This window comes from Zingiber officinale, chromosome 5B (assembly GCF_018446385.1).
Source record: "Zingiber officinale cultivar Zhangliang chromosome 5B, Zo_v1.1, whole genome shotgun sequence".
In the NCBI taxonomy this organism is placed as follows: domain Eukaryota; kingdom Viridiplantae; phylum Streptophyta; class Magnoliopsida; order Zingiberales; family Zingiberaceae; genus Zingiber; species Zingiber officinale.
In genome coordinates, this window is record NC_055995.1 from 127332074 (window position 1) to 127351431 (window position 19358).

General features: G+C 46.1%; 2 protein-coding genes across 2 annotated transcripts; one reads left to right on the forward strand and one right to left on the reverse strand.

Moving 5' to 3' along the window:
* The first annotated feature begins 823 nt into the window (after positions 1–823).
* LOC121985914 (beta-D-xylosidase 1-like) lies at positions 824–4289 on the forward strand. Its single transcript, XM_042539628.1, has 6 exons — positions 824–1274; positions 1951–2244; positions 2325–2589; positions 2660–3004; positions 3089–3502; positions 3577–4289. Exons 1-6 carry the CDS (start codon positions 870–872, stop codon positions 4173–4175), a joined length of 2322 nt encoding a protein of 773 aa, XP_042395562.1. The 5' UTR covers positions 824–869; the 3' UTR covers positions 4176–4289.
* Positions 4252–6021, reverse strand: LOC121985915 (pentatricopeptide repeat-containing protein At1g09190-like). Its single transcript, XM_042539629.1, has one exon. It carries the CDS (start codon positions 5808–5810, stop codon positions 4332–4334), a length of 1479 nt encoding a protein of 492 aa, XP_042395563.1. The 5' UTR covers positions 5811–6021; the 3' UTR covers positions 4252–4331.
* Positions 6022–19358: the final 13337 nt, after the last annotated feature.

Here is a 19358-nt window from a genome sequence, read left to right on the forward strand (position 1 = left end):
CAGAAAACTATTTTGTCTTGATTTTTTTGGATTCAATGATAGATGGAATGTTCTCTTTTATTTTCTCTTCCCTTTATTAAGTATTTTTATTATTTTATTGGTTCATTATTAATACGTGCAATGTCATACCTCGAACCGGACGGGTGACTCGCTCGACCCTTGCTTCTATCAACTGAACTGACTAGACACTAGTTCATCCAGTCAATCGATCGGACAGTGGTTCATCCGATCGGTCGATGTAGTCACCTTCCGTCTGAGTTATGCGGACGAGCCTTACTTAAACTCTGGCATTGACCGTTCTGAGTTCGACCTATACCGTGACAATTGTCTCGTTTCAAGTGAACTATTCCTTATCGCCGTATCGAAAGATCTCAGTTTTGACCTTCTCAGTTTCCCCATCCTCTCTAGAAAGGAACCTCCGTTTTGCTCTAATTAATTCACATTGAAGTAAATAGCTCCATCCACCGCTATTATTGGTGGAATATTCGGCCCTGTGGGTGTAAGCTCCATAATTATGTATTCAATCAGCATTATTACTGATAGGTGAAATTGTTGGATGCGTCATAATTAAGCATCACATCATTTTAAATAAATATTCAAATATATATATAATAAAAACTATTAACTCTAAATTCTAAATTTTAATATATGACGTCATCCGGACATGCACTCAGCCGTCCATGAATGCTGCACTCAGTGTGCAGGGTACCTAAAACGGCGTATACCTATAACGGAATGCCTCATCTCTTCCCTCCCATTCCCGTCGCCGCATCTCACATCGCCACCGTCCATCCAACAAGCCCTCCCTCGCTATTTATAGTATACACCTCAGTAGCCTTCACCGCCACTCCTCATCCACGCTTCCTCCGATGGCGATCTCCCCCTCCTCCCTCTTTCCCTCTCTCCTCCTCGTCGTCGCCCTCGCCGCGTCCGCCCTAGTCGGTGGCGGATCGGCTGCGTTCGCCTGCGGGCGCGGCAGCCCCGCGGCGGGGCTGCCGTTCTGCCAACCGGGGCTCCCGATCCGGGCGCGGGCTCGCGACCTGATCGGGCGGCTCACGGTGGCGGAGAAGGTGGCGATGCTGGTGAGCAGGCCGGCGGGGGTGCCGCGGCTCGGTATCCCCAGCTACCAGTGGTGGTCGGAGGCGCTCCACGGCGTGGCCAAAGTCGGAGACGGAGTCCACTTCGGCGGCGAGTACCCTGCCGCCACCAGCTTCCCCCAGGTCATCTCCTCCGCCGCCTCCTTCAATGCCTCCCTCTGGGAGCTCATGGGCAAGGTACGGGCCGTCGATGGCAAATGTTCTGTTTCTTGCGCTTCTTTTCCTTCTCCAGAGGAACATCCTTTTCGATTAGTCGAATTCGCTGAGAGAATGCACTCCAAGCGAGCAATGCCTTGACAAGGAGACACCCCACCCCCCCCCCCCCCATATGAGTGATTCAACCAGTAGCAATTTGGTAGTAAACAGATCTCAAAGAGAATCGATCTACCAAAATCATTCTGATTTTCTGCTCTTAGCCGATTATTTTATATTTCATCTAAACGAACAGGTTGGAGCATTGTCGTGTAATGTCCATACTGTGATTCCACAGCTGGTCCAGATTTAAAAACACTGCGATTGGGTAGCTCCGCCCACTTCATCGATTGGAGGAACGTGTAGATGTTGGTTAATGTTGGAAATGAGTCTTGTGAATTCGAGTGGTGGAAAGGTGTTTCACTGCGCATGCAGGGTTAGGTTAAAAGTGCTGGGTAGAGTTGCGGCTTGCATTCTTCCTCTTTTAACTCAATTTTTTTTAATATATATTTAGCAAAGAGTTTGAATTCCCTCACGCTAAGCTGTTCGTTTTCTGATTTTTTATGGAAAGAATTATGACAAGAAAATTGCCGATGGGGAAGTGTAGAAGTTTTAGAAGTAGCAGTGAACAAATTTTCGTCTATCGTTTCTGTTGTATCAGGTGGTGTCGGATGAGGCGCGGGCGTTGTACAACGGCTTGCGCGCAGGGCTCACGTATTGGAGCCCCAATGTGAACATCTACCGGGACCCGCGGTGGGGCCGCGGTCAGGAAACCCCCGGCGAGGACCCTGCCGTCTCCGCCCGTTATGCCGTCGCCTACGTCCGCGGCCTGCAGCAGCCCTCCGGCGGCGCCCGCGGCTTCTCCCGCCTCAAGGTCGCTGCCTGCTGTAAGCATTACACCGCCTACGACCTCGACAACTGGAACGGCTACGATCGGTTCCACTTTAACGCCAAGGTAGTTCATCAACTGGAACAGCTCTATCCGGTACTTCAGTTTCGGCTTTCCCGATTCTAATTTGGAGGTTTGTAATCAAGGTGAGCAAGCAGGATCTGGAGGACACATACAATGTGCCCTTCAAGGCGTGCGTGGTCGACGGCAAAGTGGCGAGCGTTATGTGCTCCTACAACCAAGTCAATGGCGTGCCTAGCTGCGCGGACCCCAACCTCCGCAGGATCGTCCGCGGCCAGTGGAGGCTCAACGGCTACATCGTTTCCGACTGCGACTCAGTCAGCGTCTTCTACAACGAGCAACACTACGGCTCCCGACCCGAAGACGCCGCCGCCTACGCGCTTAAAGCCGGTATTTTTAGGTCGCCCACTACGCGTTCGACAAAATGCCGCCGGATAAGTATGTTACGGTTTGTTCTCAGGAATGGACTTGGAATGTGGTGGGTTTCTGGGGCAGTATGCAGAGAGCGCGCTGAGGCAGGGCAAAGTGAGCGAGGCAGACATCGACTTCGCGGTGACGCACACGGTGGCCGTGCAGATGAGGCTCGGCATGTTCGAAGGAGACAACCAGCCGTTCCGTGATCTCGGTCCGCGCGATCTCTGCTCCGGTGCGCACCAGAGTCTCGCCCTCGAGGCCGCACGCCAAGCCATTGTCCTGCTTAAGAATCGCGCGGGGGCGCTTCCGCTATCGCCCTCCCGCCTACGCACCGTCGCCGTCATCGGCCCGAATTCGGACGCCACCACCACCATGATAGGAAACTACGCCGGTAAGTAACAGAAGCTATTGCAACCAAAAGAGAACTCAATTCGCAACATTACTTACTGTGTCTAATGATTGCTTGATGAAATAGGCATCCCTTGTGCGTACACGAGCCCGTTGAAAGGAATCAGTAGCTATGTAAAGACGGTCCACGCCGTGGGATGCACGGGCGTGGCCTGCGCTAGGGAGCAGCCCATCGATGCGGCGGTGGAGGTGGCAAGGCATGCCGACGCCGTCGTTCTGGTCGTGGGGCTAGACCAGTCAATTGAGGCCGAGGGGCGGGACCGTTTGGACCTCCTCCTCCCCGGCCGACAGCAGGAGCTGGTCACGGCGGTAGCCAAGGCCTCACCAGGCCCCACCGTGCTCGTCATCATGAGCGGCAGCCCCGTCGACGTATCATTTGCCGAGGTCGATCCCAACATCGCTGCCATCCTCTGGGTCGGCTACCCCGGTCAGGCCGGCGGCGCTGCGATCGCCGATGTCATTTTTGGCGCGTATAATCCCGGTATTTAGCACTAACCTCTCAGCCGCTAACGCTAATGATTTTAGCTGCTTATTTATTGTTCTGTTACTGCTTAGGCGGTAAACTACCAGTGACGTGGTACCCCCAATCCTACGTTGACCGAGTCCCAATGACGAACATGGCCATGAGGCCCAACCCGTCTACGGGTTACCCGGGACGGACCTACCGCTTCTACACCGGGCCAGTGGTGTACCCCTTCGGCCACGGCCTGAGCTACAGCAAATTCACCCACACGCTGGCCCTCGCCCCGTCCCAGCTATCGGTTCAGCTGGTTGGATCCAGAACCGAGCAGCTCAACTCCACCCTCAATCGGGCGGTCCGAGTCAACCACGCCAGGTGCGACGGCCTCGCCGTCCCCGTCAACGTCGACGTGGCCAACGCCGGCGATCGCGACGGCGCTCACACGGTGCTCGTTTACTGGCGCCCGCCGGCGGGGCACGCGGCCGCCACCAGGCAACTAGTGGCGTTCGAAAAGGTGCACGTGCCCGCTGGGAACCGTGTGAGTGTGGCCCTGGTTCTCGACGTATGCACGCATCTCACCGTGGCGGATGCCTACGGGATCCGACGAATTCCCATGGGCGAGCACAGCTTGGAGATCGGTGAGTTGACGCACACCTTCTTGTTGGAGGCCGACACATTGCCGAGGTACAAGTGACGATCTGGCCCAGAGCAGGACCAGCTTATCAATTCTTGTTGATTGATTAATGTCGATTGCAGAAATAAGAACTTGGCAACGCAAGATTGTTTGCTGATCTAGTTTCATATTCAATCTCGAAGCAGTGAAATTCTTACTTTTGCTCAAATTGCCCATTTAAATCTCTGCGACGACAAGGCTCTGTCCCGGTGATTTCTCCACGCTCTTCCCCTTCATGAGCAGCCTCACCTTCTCCGCCTCCTCCCACTTACCCATTTCCGACAAAAGATTACCCAACAAGACGTAATTCCCCGAATTCCAAGGCTCCAGCTCTATCAGCTCCTTCACTGCCACCTCCGCCATGCCAAGCTCCCCGAAGCTCCGGCAAGCGCTCAGTAACGCGCCCCAAATGGCCGCGTTCGCCCTCATAGGCATGCTCCTCACCAAGCCATACGCCTCCACCACCTTCCCTCTCCTCCCCAGCAGGTCCACCATGCAGCCGTAATGCTCCATCCCTGGCCGGACTCCGTGCTCCACGGCCATCGACTGAAAAATCTCCTGGCCCCTCTCCACCCGGCCCTCGTGAGTACAGCAGCCGAGCACGCTGACGAAGGTCCCGCCGTTGGGCCTCTCTCTACGCCTCAGCATTTCGTCGAACAGGTCGAGGCCCTCCTGGCCACGGCCGTTGAATGACATCCCCCCGATCATGGCGTTCCAGGAGACCACTGTCCTCTGCGGCATTTCGTCGAACAAGGCCTTGGCGCTCGCCAAGTCACCGCATTTGCAGTACATGTCGATGATGGAGTTGGCGACGTGCAGGGCGTCGTTGAGCAAGCCTTTGCGCTCAGCGTAGCGGTGGATTTGGATGCCGAGATCGAGTTCGCCCAGTCGAGCGCACACCGGAAGCACTGCCACCACGGTCGCGTCGTCGGGTTCGAAGCCGGAAGTCTCCCACATCTCGTGGAAGATCTGCAACGTGTAAATGTCTTGTCCGCAGCGGGCGAGTCCGGCGATAATCGAGTTCCAAGTGACCACACTCCTCTCGTTCATGCGCCGGAAAAGACCTAACGCGCTCTCCCAATCGCCCTTTTTGCAGTATCCGTTGATCATCAAGTTCCACGCTATGACATCTCGTTGAGGCATCTCGTTGAACACCTTGTGGGCGTCGAACATGTGGCCGCAGGAATTGTAAAGCTCGAGAAGACCGACCGCGACGGGCAAGTGCGACGCAAAGCCGGAGAGGAAAGCGAAGCCGTGGAGGGAGCGAGCGAGGCGGAGGTCGGCGATGTGCGCGGCGGCCTTGAGGAGGGGCGAGATGGTGAGTCGGTCGGGGGAGAGGTAGCGGGAGCGGAGGAGGGCGAAGAGGCGGAAGGCGTCGGGCGCGTAGGCGAGGGAGAGGGAGAGTGCCTTGATGGTGGCGGAGAAGAGGAATAGGGAGGGGGAAGGGTGGTGGCGGAAGAGGCGGAGGGCGAAAGAGGGACGGCGGACGGCCGTGCAGGTGGAGACGAGGTGGGTGGCTACGGGGTCGGATCCGCGAAGGTCGTGACGGAGAACGTGGGCGTAGATAGCGGGGAGGTGGCCGCGGGCGGCGCGGTCGTGGAGGAGGCTGAGAACTCGCCGCTCTGCCGCGCTGTTGTTGGCGCAGCCGCTGCTCATCCCTACGAATCGAGGTGCTTAATGAGGCTACTATAAGTAATCGAAGACAAAATCATCCGTCTCATCATGTACGCTGATACAATGATAATGATTGCTCAGAAAAAACCTAGAATCATCGACCAGGCTATGTCGACCAAGCGGACTACACATCATCAGTCGAACATGAAGTATCGACTGAACCTCCAAAATGATCATTTTTCAAAACTTATCGACAAAATTTGAGACTAAGTAATAATTTATCCGGTTTACTGTCCTATCCAATCGGACTTATTAAGAACTGATCAAACACATTGCATCTCCCCCCATAACATGAAGGGCTGAGTGAAGAATAAATTGGTAATGACATTTTGTAAGGTTGAGCTGATGATCTCTTAGTCAAGTGATTACAGGTTGGCTTACAGTGAAATTCAGATATCTATCATATCATACTCTTTTAGAAATTTGTACCGAAAATGACAACGAATATTCAGCCTGTAAATCATCCTTTATAAGTTTTTAGTCTGTCAAATCACAGAGATTTGTGAGCTTGTTTAAGAAAATATGTCAGAGGAACTTTATAGCCTATCATTTCTTAGGAAAGTTCTGGAAAATGTATTAATATTTTGAGATACGTGCATAATCTAACAGTGACATTATAAAAGGAGTCTTTATCTATAGACGAAGGTATGACATGCTTCTTATTTGCACATGCTCTTTGCTAAAGTTTGTTGCTACTACTTTCTTCTCCTAAATCGATCATTGACTTGAGCATCGGGGACTCCTTCTCTGGCCTAACACTAGTGCTCCCTGTGTTGCATGACAGCATGAAGTCTTCTTCAAGTCAGCAGCAGAGCTACATTTCCAGCTCATCGCCTTCACCGATTTCGGATAGGAACATACGCATTTACTTGAAAGGCGAAAAGCAAAAGAAAATTAAATCAATTTAAGGGATCATATCAACATCTCTTATTTAATTCAGTAGATCCAACCCCACATGTATAGCCAGGTTACTATTTGGATCATGGATTGCCATAACAAAATAGAGATCAAATTGTTGGATCGAGACGTACATTGAGAGGGATCACGTGATTTTTAAAATTTATCTTTTTCTTCTTTTTAAAAAACAAAGTATGTACAATGAAAAAGACAAAAATAAGAAATCACAAGAACGCAAACAATTTTACTTGATTCGGAACCTTCGGCGACTTATACTCCAAGACCCAAGTCCCGGGAACTTTTTGATGGATAACCACTAATATCCTTTTCCGAAACCACCGGATGAGGAAAACGAGTACAATTAAAAAGTCAGAACAAGTGTAACACGCTACACTTTCCTTGATGCATAAATAAGTATAATAATAAATGTTTGTTACCCAACATCTTCAAAGATGATCGAATCAAGCTCGGTGTTGGACGACTCCTTAGCAGTAATCAGACACAACAGTGTCATAGTAAAGTAGCACCACGAAGCCAGATCAATCGGAACGTCAAACAAAGGCGTAGAAACTTGTAGTAGAAGTGTACTTCAGTTATCTCAAAGGCTTGGGCGAATACTCATTTTAAAGAGGGTTGAAGGCGCCTTTCTTAACACTAAAGGCACCTTCTATAACACTAAAGGCGCCTCCCATAGGTAAAGTTTATCTCATAAAATCAGTGTGTTATCGTCGCCGAAGTCTTCTGAGTTATCTTACTGAAGGTGCCTTCCAAGCTCTCGAAGGCGCTTTCCATGAATAGTACTCAAAGAGCCTTCCTTTGCATGAAAGACGCCTCGGGTACTGTTCACCCGAGGCAACTTTTGCTCCTTTTGCCCTGTAAGTTCATGTTAGCCCAAAACAAATAATAACCTACAAGACAGAGTTAGCACAATAAAAAATAGTATTGATTAATAATTAGATTTTGTCTCTCTGAGACCAGGATCTAGCCAGGGTCTCAATTTAGGTTTCTGAAATAAACCTAAATTGGATTGACGCCTATCGTTCCCTCAACCAAGACCTGTCCTCACTGAGTGACTTTCCTCGAATGACTTACCTTCACTTACCAAGTGTCAAGTTAGTTTCTTGACGTTTAATCTGACCCACCAAGTCTTCCTATCATAATCACGCATCTAGACTTCGTGAATCAGGAATCAAACATCCCGACCTTCTGCTGGAATCACATATCCGGACTTCAACCTATCGGTAATCTAACATCCCGACCTCCTGCCAGAATCCCACATCTGGACTTCATCAATCGGGAATCGCACATCCCGACTAGACTTCCTGCCTGTGTTTGTTTCTCTTGACCAGTCAAGTTAGCCAACTCTGCACACTCGGTAAAAAAGTTAGATCAACAACATATCTAATTTTAATCTACACTTATCATTCATCAAAACTCATGATCATTGGTGTCAACTGTACCAACACAAATTCCCATTAAAGAATCTCTTAAAGAATAAAATCTCTTCCACTTAGAGAGATCATTCGGTGATCGTATTTTGTTTTCTTCATCTCACTGTGAGATCAACGGTGAGGGATGCTTGGGTTAGTAAGTTACCTTTTGCCACTTTAGTAAATAGATCCACCTCAGGGCTTAGTGGCTGGTATGATGGTAGGGGAAAGAATAAGTTTCTATAGTAACGAGGATTTGATTCTCAAACAACCCCAAATAAATGTCGTATTCGAATCAGTCAGGGTGCTTAACCATTCCTATAATTTATTTGTACTTATTGGATTGGATTTACCCTAATTTAAAAAAATTATAAAACGAAATGGATCATCTAAACGAATAAAGGTTAGAAATATCTAAACATCTCAGATTTTTCTCTTTTTTTTTAACAAATAATGAAAGATAAAAATATTAATACACCTGAGTGGTTTCAGTAAATAGATCTGTCACGCACTTACCCTGAAGCATATTTGAAATCTTAGAAAAATTAATTACGTTTATAAAAATTTAAAACTATTTAATCCTCTCTAAAATCTAAGTCAGACGGAGGTTAGCGGAGATGACATTGGTATTGACGGAGAGGTGACTTCACACGCCCTATATACGCACGTCTCTAAAGCTAACCTCCACGTGGAACTCCAAACTCTATAGTATGAGAACTGGTAGTAAGCGAACTCTGCACACACTCAGACAAATACCCAAAACATTAGAGACCAAAAATCAAGAGAAAAGTCTTCGGTGTAGGTCCTACGATGCTCAAGTCGGGTCTTTTTTCCCAGAAGAAAAGTGTACTAAAGAAAAAGAACTATAGAAAACGAGTGTGTATGTACGTGTACCTGTTCAAGGGAGAGGACCTCCCTTTTTATATGACTGTGTGTACCTGCTCAAGTCTAACTGATGTCAAGGGATGTCCGGTGTCAGGGCCTGTCGAGTGAGAGAGGATGTACAACGACGTCTCATTGGTAGAATGAAGGTTCTACTCTCAGGGAGTAGCAGACCACTGGAATATTCCCTAACGGATGACAGTTATTCTTTTGTAGGAGGTTATGATTCTCTGACACTGTTGTCGCCTAGTGTTGTCTGCCCCTCCCGGGTTTAGCAAAAGGCCGCTCGGGCTGACCGCTCAGATGTGCTAGCATGATTGTGGCAAAAGGCGAAACGCTCGCCCCCAGCACCCCGCCGTACTCGACCCAAGGCCATCACGAGGGAGGTAAATCGCGGCATCCGAGCAAGCATGTGATGGACAGGGTGTAATACGGGGATAGGAAATTTATTCCCCAGCTGCCCCGAGGATCAACCCTGCGACCTCATTGTGACAACACCCGCCACATACCAATTCGGATGACCCGCAAGGTCAGATGTGCTAGCATGATTGAACAATGATGAAGAGAATAAGTTGTAGTGGGCCACCCGAGTTTTGTCTAAGACTGCGACGAAAAGGCTAGCTTTCACGATTTGACCGCTGGGGAGCCGATTGGGAGCTATCTTAGCCAAGTACTCGGACCATCTATAAAGCCTGAGCTGGAAAGATTTGATCAGTCGGGGGTAGGCCTAGGGCTAGTCCAAACCTTGTCTTATGTCTTAGATTTGAGGGTCTGGCCTAACGGTGACCGACCAAGAATTATGCGACTAGTGACGCAGGGCGGTTTAACTCTCATCCTTCCTTGACTATTGATTGTCACGTCCTCTTTGACTATTAACAGACATGTCCCTTTAACTCTTGACTATCATGTCCTTTTGACTCTTGACTGTCACGTCTTCTTGACTCTTGACTGTCACGTCTTCTTGACTCTTGACTGTCACGTCCTCTTGACTCCTGACTGCCACGTCCCCTTGACTTTTGACTGTCACGTACTCTTGACTTCTGACTTCCTAGCCCCCTCAGAGCCCCCATTTATACACCGTACCACTATTATTTATCTCTTTAAAAAAAATGACAACCAGTTAAATAAGGTAAGGTGTAATCTAATTCTTTTTTCAAAAAAAAATCTCACGTCAATTTAAATAAATTGTGAAAGGAATTAACATAATTGTAAAATTATATTGATCCTAATTTGAGTGAATTTAGACACGCCAAAGAATATTAATGACTTTGGATTAAATAAATTGTGAAAGGAATTAACATAATTGTAAAATTATATTGATCCTAATTTGAGTGAATTTTGATATGCCTAAGAATATTAATGACTTTTGATCAAAATTTATTGATCATGTTCATAGTTTTAACTTTTTTAACATGGACAAAGTTAATTATGAGTTAAAGTTAAAAGGAGTCCAACAAATATATTGGTAATATTATTGAGTGGATATGATACACTTAAGTTCATTAGTAAAATGGATCAAAAGTTATTGATAGTTGTATGATATCCAAAATCTAAAATTTTTGGTATAGTCAAAGTAAAAAAAATCACAAGAATTAGTATTATTATTGAGTGAATATGATAGATTTAAATCTAACAATAAGTTTAGGTCAAATTTATTCAAAATTGTAAGAATCTAAGATTGGCTATATTTTGGATTAAATTCAATAAGCTTAAGTTTATTAGTGAATTTTTATCAAATGAAATTCATATCTAAATTTTGATCCAAACTCATTGATAATTTTAATCTCTTTCAATCCAAGACAAATATGTTCTTACAATTTACAAACACCCTTCAACATTGGATCTATACACTTTTTTTTTAAAAAAAATAAATCTTATATTTTTATTATGATGGGTTTAGATTTATAGTATTTGATCCGGATATGAATGGGGCATAAGAGGAATTAAAGTAGGGTCAGACGACATTTTGGTCATTTGGGAGGGTAAAGCTTTAGGGTTTGGAGTGCTTTTAAGCACTGTTCACAGGCCGCCGCAGGCGAGGGGAGGAGATGGGGGTTTTTTCTTGGGCTCGTGTTTTTTGGTCCGCCGCCAAGAAGAGCTTCTTCTTCCCTCCTTGCCAGCGCCGGCCGCCGGCCGCCTCTCTACTCCCCCTCCTTTCATCCGGTCCGCACCCCAACGCCGCCAACGAGAAGAGGAGCTGGGCTTCATCGCCGCCGCCGCCACTGGACCGACTTTGACTCCTCCTAGCACCTCACGCCGCCCGCTAGCCGCCCTCTCCTCGTCAGCGTTGGTCGCCGATCGCTCCTCTCCTCTCCTCTTCGACCCAGGCAGCCGCTGGCAGAGACCCGCCGCCGCCTCGAGGAAGGCTCGCCGTATCCCCCTTCATCTGCCGCTAACCACTGGAGCAGAGGCGCTGCCTCTCCCCCCCACCGGAAGCCCCCTCCGGCGTTGGTTTCCTTGTGTCCGGCCATCGAGGTAGAGGTGTGCACAGAGGGTACCTTCGCCGCCTCCGACGCCGGTCTTGCTCGCTGCCACAGGTGTCGATATCCCTGTGAGCGTTGTCGCCCTTGCTAGCCGCCACCATCCTTGACGCCGCTGCCTAGTCTAGCAGCCGCCGCCGACACTTCTAGTCGGCACTGCCACCTTCCGGTGCCACCTCCGGCGATAGCCACCGGTCGACTCACGGCCTTCATGATTTGTGTGATGCCTTGTATGTTGTGTGCCGGCCATCGGGCCGATGAGTTATTGGTATTATTCGGCCTGCATGCCGTGTGCCGGCCTACGAGCCGCTATCATATCCTGCCTGCGAGCCGTCTGTTGGTTGCTACTCGGAAAGCCTAGAGATTCCACTGTACAAAAATTTTGTACAAAGGTCTGAACCTTTTCCTAGCTACCATGTGTTCTTTTAAATTAAATTTTGGATCGCCTGTGGAACTTAACACGTTTGATCCAAAACTTAATATATTTATTCTTTTAGGTTTTGACTTGAATCTCCTGCGGAACTTAACACGTTCGACCCAAATCACCTTAAGTTATTAATGTTGGTGCAACATTCCTCAGGTCAAGGTTGACCTGGTTGACCAAGCTTGAGTCTTGGTTTGGATTTCGATGTTTGACAATGCAAGGTTGATTGAAGAAGAGTCAAGTAGGTCAAGGATGACCGGATACTTGACTGGGAAGTCCTAACTGGGATGTTAGGCAGGAGGAAAATTCTGGTGAGTGAAGCCATGTGAAAGACCTAGTGAGTGAAGCTAGGCAGGAGAAAAATCCTGGTGAGTGAAGCCAGGTGAAAGACCTAGTGAGTGAAGCTAGGTAATTGGGAAAGTCCTGGTGAGTGAAGCCAGGCAAGAGAAATCCAGATGGGTCAAGGTTGACCAGACATCTGGTGAGAGTCCAAGTAGGTCAAAGGGATTGACCGGATACTTGGCACGAGGAAGAAAAGTCCAAGTAGGTCTTAGGGAGTGACCGGATACTTGGTAAGAAGAGAAAAGTCCAAGTGGGTCAAAGGGATTGACCAGACACTTGGTGAGAGAGTCCTAGCTGGTCAAGGGTGACCGGATGCTAGGTCTTATGTACCAACAAGTCATGGTTGACTAGATGTTGGTTTAGGGGGCTTTGGGCTTGGTTTTGGGCAAAAACCAAGATCTGGATTGATCAGCCGATTGATCCAGCAGGTTTGGATTGATCCGTGGATCGATCCGTGGATCGATCGGATCTGGATCGATCAGTGGATCGATCCACCAGATCTGGATCGATCGGTGGATCGATCCAGAAGATCTGGATCGATCGGTGGATCGATCCGGTGAGTCCCAGCGATCAGACCTGGATCGATCGGTGGATCGATCCGGATCGATCCGTGGATCGATCCGAAGTTTTTCCATAGAAGCTCGGATCGATCCGTGGATCGATCCAAAGCCTCCCCGATCGATTGGGAGCATTCCAATCGATCGGGATTTGACCGTTAGCGTCGATTTAAGCCGCAGGCGTTCATTTCCTTCGGCAGAACTTCACCGATTCATTCCAGATTCATCACAGCTCCTCCCCAGCACTCTCTAAGCTCCTCACCGCCAGTTCTTGAAGGTTTTTGGAGGTTCATCAAAGTCAAGAGGTGAGTTGCAACGAGAAAAAGAAGAAGCTAGGGTTTTTACTGCATCTCTTGTAAGCTTTTGCTTATTCTTTACTACCCTTCTACTTGTATTGAGAGTCTTGTAGGGCTTCTCCGCCTTCGGTAGTTACCGAAAAGGAGTGTTTATTAGTGGAGGTGTGTGTGTGTGCGTGGATCCTTGGACTAGCCACCTCTTGTGAGGTGGATACCAAGTAAAATCCTATTGTTAGCATTGTTGTAGTTTGTTTCTTTGTATTCCGCTGCGCATCACTTTGAAGAAACAAGCAAACGCGAAGCTATTCACCCCCCCCCCCCCTCTAGCTACTTTTCGGTCCTAACAAGTGGTATTTGAGCAAGGTTGCTCTTCACCGGAATCACCGCCGGAAGGGGCAAACATAACAAGCAAAGCTAGAGGGTGAAGAAGTTGGAGCAAATTCATCAAAGGCAAAGAATTCAAGAAGCTCAACTTCAAGATGCAATTCCAAGATGGACTTGGATTTGATACAAGGGTGGCTCCACCATACACATCCACAAGCTTCGATTCTTGGAGATCAAGAATTGAAAATTTCTTGATGATGGAGATAGAGCAATGGTTTGCTCTAATGGAAGGTTTTAAGGCTCCAAGGAATTCAAAGGGCAAAGTTCTCAAAAGGAGCAAATGGAGCCAAGAACAAATCTAAAGATGTGAGGCCAATGACAAAGTGACCAAGCTTTTGGTCAATCTATTGCCGAGCAACATCTTGGAGAAAATTGGAGAAGTTGAAGATGCCAAAGAGCTATGGAGCAAATTGGAAAAGGCTCATGAGATCCCCTCCACTGTACCTAACCAAGAAGAATCCAAAGAGGGTGACTCATTGGAGCAAGATCAAGAGGAGGACTCCGAAGTTGAGAGATGCTCAACTTCCGAAGAAGAGGAAATCCAAGAAGCTTCATTCTCAAGGGAGTGTAATCAAAAGAGCAAGGAAGGAGCATATTCCTTGTTTCATGTACAAGAGGATGAAGAAGAAGGTGAAGCCTCCACCTCTAGGATTGAGGGGGAGCAACTCTTGGTGACACCGGATCAAGAAGAAGGAGAATCCTCCACATCCGGGTCAAGAGAAGAAGAGGATGAAGAAGCTTCCACCTCCACAAGTCAAGATAAATCAATTGGAGGGAAATCGATTTCGGATCAAGAGGAAGTCTCTACATTCATATCAAATGGAGGAGCAAGTGCCACCCCTACACAAGAAGGTATAAATAGTTCAATTAATAATAAGAATCATATTATATGTTTTGAATGTAGGGAGCATGGGCACTACAAAAGCAAGTGCCCTAAATTGGCCAAGAAGAAGGGTCAAGTGGCACCTAAGGGCAAGGAGAAGCCAAAGGAGACCATCCCCGGAACAAAGAAGAGCACGGAGCACATTGTGTGCTTCTCTTGCAATCAAAAGGGGCATTACCGGAGTCAATGCCCTAAGGGGAAGAAGATGGTCAAGGCTCAAGGAGGAAGCTCAAGTCAAGGGGGAGCCTCTAAGGTAAAAAGGAATGTAACTTTTATTGAGCCTATCCCTTTACATTATGGTAAAAAGCATGCTAGTTCTAACTTATATCATTTTAATGCTATTTACCATAAGAATAGAGAGCATGGTAAAATTAAGGAAAATAATGTAGCTTACCATGCTAAAACTACCACACCTAGGATTAGGAAGGTAGATAAAAATTTAGGCAATCACACTAAGGACCTTAGCTACAAGCCTAGAAATAAAAATGCTCATAAATTTAATGGAAAACCAAAAACTAAGGACTTAGTGATAGAAAATCAAGTCTTGAGGTCAAGGCTTGATAAAATGGAAAAGACCCTAAAAAGGATGGAAAATATCCTAAAAGGGCAAAATGAGCATAGCCTAGGTCTAGGAGCACAAAGGTCATCTAATGGCCATAGGGGTTTGGGATACAAACCAAAGGCTAAGAAGGATGTAATCTCTTACCATAGGGTTCCATATAGTTATGGAACCAACCCTAGGTCTAGTGGTCAAGCCAAAAATACAAGGGAAGTTATCCCTAAGAGTATTTTTACAACAAATGTGACTAAGACTTCTAAGAAGTGTAAGAAAGTCACAAAGAAGGTTACAAGGGAAGCAATCTCTAGAGTTGACCTAGAAAAAGTGACCAAGACTTCTAAGAAACCAAACAAGGTCACTAGGAAGGTATCTAGGGAAGTTATCCCTAGTGAATACCTAGAGCATCCAAGGAGCACCAATAGGTTTTGGGTTCCTAGGAGCATTTTCTCTATCCCATAGATGGGTTAGAGAGTGTCAACTCTGAGAAGAAGGGTAGTTAACCCAACTTTGAAGAAATTGACACTCAAGGAGCATTTTCAAGGTTTTTGTTAACCTTTGAAAATGAAATGGATTTATTGTTAATCTTGGAAAGAGTAAAATGTGCTATAAAGGAAGAAATTTGAGATGACTTTAAATGGCACAAGAAATCAAGTGTTAAGAAATACCAAATTGGGACTTTGGTATTGTCTTAGGAATTTAAGGCAAATCTAAGCCTTAATTTAAAGTGATTACTCTTATGGGAAAATGAAATATGCCAATATTTGAGGAATGTTTTAAATTTTTAATTGGCATAATTAATTCAAGAGATTAAAGAAATGTCAAGTTGGGTTTTGGCATTTTCTTAAGGAAATTGGGCAATCTAGGGTTTATGCTTTAGGATTAGCTAAGGGTTAATGATACTTAGATAGATAATCTAGGTATATTTTAATTATGCAAAATCTTGCCATGTTTGGTTGCCCATTATATGCCATGACATCATATTTTATTTGTGCATTCATGACTTATTATGAAAAACTCAAAAATACCATGTCATGACATACATACATCATGTAGTTATAGGAAATTTTCTTCTGAAAATTATTTCTTTTTGATGTATGCCATAACATTATCATGCATTATGTTATTTCCTTAAAATTAAGGACAAATGGCAGTTATCATCAAGTGGCATACCAAATGACATCCTAGGTGGATGGTCAATATCCACAAGATGCCTAGATAAATATGCATGAACCCTAGGTTAGAGCAAAAATAAAATTAACATCTCACAAAGACCTATAAGATGACTTGTATGTGTTTTATGCATAATAGATACAAGTGAGATGTTAGGAAGACGAACAAAACTCAACATGCTGAGTTAGTGCATTTCCTTGAGTTTTAAGTTCATCAAAACACATAGTTATGTGTTTTCCCATCATTGGGAAAGCTAATGTACAAGTCATGTGCATTAAGCCCAAGGAACATGGTGGGATATTGGTTTTGAAAATGTTTTTAAAATAATTTTGGAAAACCTTGGTGAAGGCTATCTTTTAATAGTAATCACCATTGAATAGTTAGACACAAACTTGAAGGAAACACTAAAGTTTTTGCAAATTCTCAAGTTTGTGTCAATCTTTGAAAATATGATGTATTTTCATAGAAAACTATTTTTTCATGATAAATTATACCCTAAATAATGTCTACACAAATTTTTACGATTTTTGGAATTTTGTAGAATTTTCTAGGGGTTTCTGAAATTGGCTGAAATTGAATTTCAGCAATTTCAGGCCTCCAATCGATCAGTGGATCGATTGGAGTGCCTCAATCGATCAGCCGATCGATTGAGAAGGCATTTCTCGCGAGCAGAAGCTCGCTGGATCGATCAGTGGATCGATCCAAGAAGATTGAATCGATCAGTGGATCGATTCAGCAGGGTTCAATCGATTGGAACCCAACTCCAATCAATTGAAGATGCTGATTTTGGCTGGGAAAGCTTATTTTCAGCATTTTGAACCTATTTTAGTCTAGGTAACCATTCCAAACCCCTGAAAATACATTTGTATACATAAAAAAGGGTGTTTTCGTGTGGAAAACAAGGATGGATTGGTTAAGGAAGGCTAAGTTGAAGTTTAGGCTGAGGTTTATTTCAAATTTTGAATATTTGAACCTCAAAACTTCTAAAATTGGGTTTCCTAAAGTTTTGGGGATTCCAAGTCATTGTTGGTGCAATGACAGAAGTTACCACCATGTCTTTATGGGGAGGGACTCTTTAAAGACATAAAATTTATTTTTCATGAACCTTGGAAGGTGGTTAACCTTCCGTTAAGAACATGCTCAAGGTTGAGCGTTTGAACTTTAATGGGGAGTGGATATCCTCATTGTTCAAGTGGTTTCAAGTGGATAATGCTCAAGGATGGGCATTTGCCTACATTGGGGGAGAATGTAGGGTTAAGGTTAATGAAGGGTATGGGACCTTCATTATCGTGCTGATCACAACGAGTGAAGTTGTGAACGACGATGAGCAACTCTTCAGGGGGAGAGTTTTCAACAAGTGAATCTGTTGATGTGTGCCCAAAAATGGGGAATGGTTTGATGTGTGCCAATAGGGGGAGAATGAAAGGGAGTAAGTTAGGCTTTTATCACCTAGAGGGAGTTTGCCCTCTTAGAGGGAGGATGAAGGGCTTAACTTATGCATTCATTACCTAGTGGCATGAAGAAGGTTTAGGCTATGGGATTAGCCTAACTTACATGTGGTATTGTAAGTGATAGTGTTGGTATTGTCAAACATCAAAAAGGGGGAGATTGTTGGTGCAACATTCCTCAGGTCAAGGTTGACCTGGTTGACCAAGCTTGAGTCTTGGTTTGGATTTCGATGTTTGACAATGCAAGGTTGATTGAAGAAGAGTCAAGCAGGTCAAGGATGACCGGATACTTGACTGGGAAGTCCTAACTGGGATGTTAGGCAGGAGGAAAATTCTGGTGAGTGAAGCCATGTGAAAGACCTAGTGAGTGAAGCTAGGCAGGAGAAAAATCCTGGTGAGTGAAGCCAGGTGAAAGACCTAGTGAGTGAAGCTAGGTAATTGGGAAAGTCCTGGTGAGTGAAGCCAGGCAAGAGAAATCCAGATGGGTCAAGGTTGACCAGACATCTGGTGAGAGTCCAAGTAGGTCAAAGGGATTGACCGGATACTTGGCACGAGGAAGAAAAGTCCAAGTAGGTCTTAGGGAGTGACCGGATACTTGGTAAGAAGAGAAAAGTCCAAGTGGGTCAAAGGGATTGACCAGACACTTGGTGAGAGAGTCCTAGCTGGTCAAGGGTGACCGGATGCTAGGTCTTATGTACCAACAAGTCATGGTTGACTAGATGTTGGTTTAGGGGGCTTTGGGCTTGGTTTTGGGCAAAAACCAAGATCTGGATTGATCAGCCGATTGATCCAGTAGGTTTGGATTGATCCGTGGATTGATCCAGCAGGTTTGGATTGATCCGTGGATCGATCCAGCAGATCTGGATCGATCAGTGGATCGATCCAGAAGATCTGGATCGATCCACCGATCGATCCGGTGAGTCCCCGCGAACAGAACCCCTCTGGATCGATCAGTGGATCGATTGGGACGCTGCTGCTTCGCGCGATAAGCGCTGGATCGATCCGTGGATCGATCCAGAAGTTTTTCCAGAGCACAGAGGCGCTCTGGATCGATCCGTGGATCGATCCAAAGCCTCCCCGATCGATTGGGAGCATTCCAATCGATCGGGATTTGACCGTTAGCGTTGATTTAAGCCGCAAGCGTTCATTTCCTTCGGCAGAACTTCACCGATTCATTCCAGATTCATCACAGCTCCTCCCCAGCACTCTCTAAGCTCCTCACCGCCAGTTCTTGAAGGTTCTTGGAGGTTCATCCAAGTCAAGAGGTGAGTTGTAACGAGAAGAAGAAGAAGCTAGGGTTTTTACTGCATCTCTTGTAAGCTTTTGCTTATTCTTTACTACCCTTTCTTCTACTTGTATTGAGAGTCTTGTAGGGCTTCTCCGCCTTCGGTAGTTACCGAAAAGGAGTGTTTATTAGTGGAGGTGTGTGTGTGTGCGTGGATCCTTGGACTAGTCACCTCTTGTGAGGTGGATACCAAGTAAACTCCTATTGTTAGCATTGTTGTAGTTTGTTTCTTTGTATTCCGCTGCGCATCACTTTGAAGAAACAAGCAACGAAGCACGACGAGCACACGCGAAGCTATTCACCCCCCCCCCCCCTCTAGCTACTTTTCGGTCCTAACAATTAATTCTATAAAATATTAATTTCCATAATTGGCTCCCAGTACTGACGTGGCGAGGCACATGGCCTTCTTGGATATGGGAGCAATCACCACCGACTAGACAAAACCTTTTATAGAAATCTAATATTTAATTTCCTAAAATAACTTTAGGTTAAC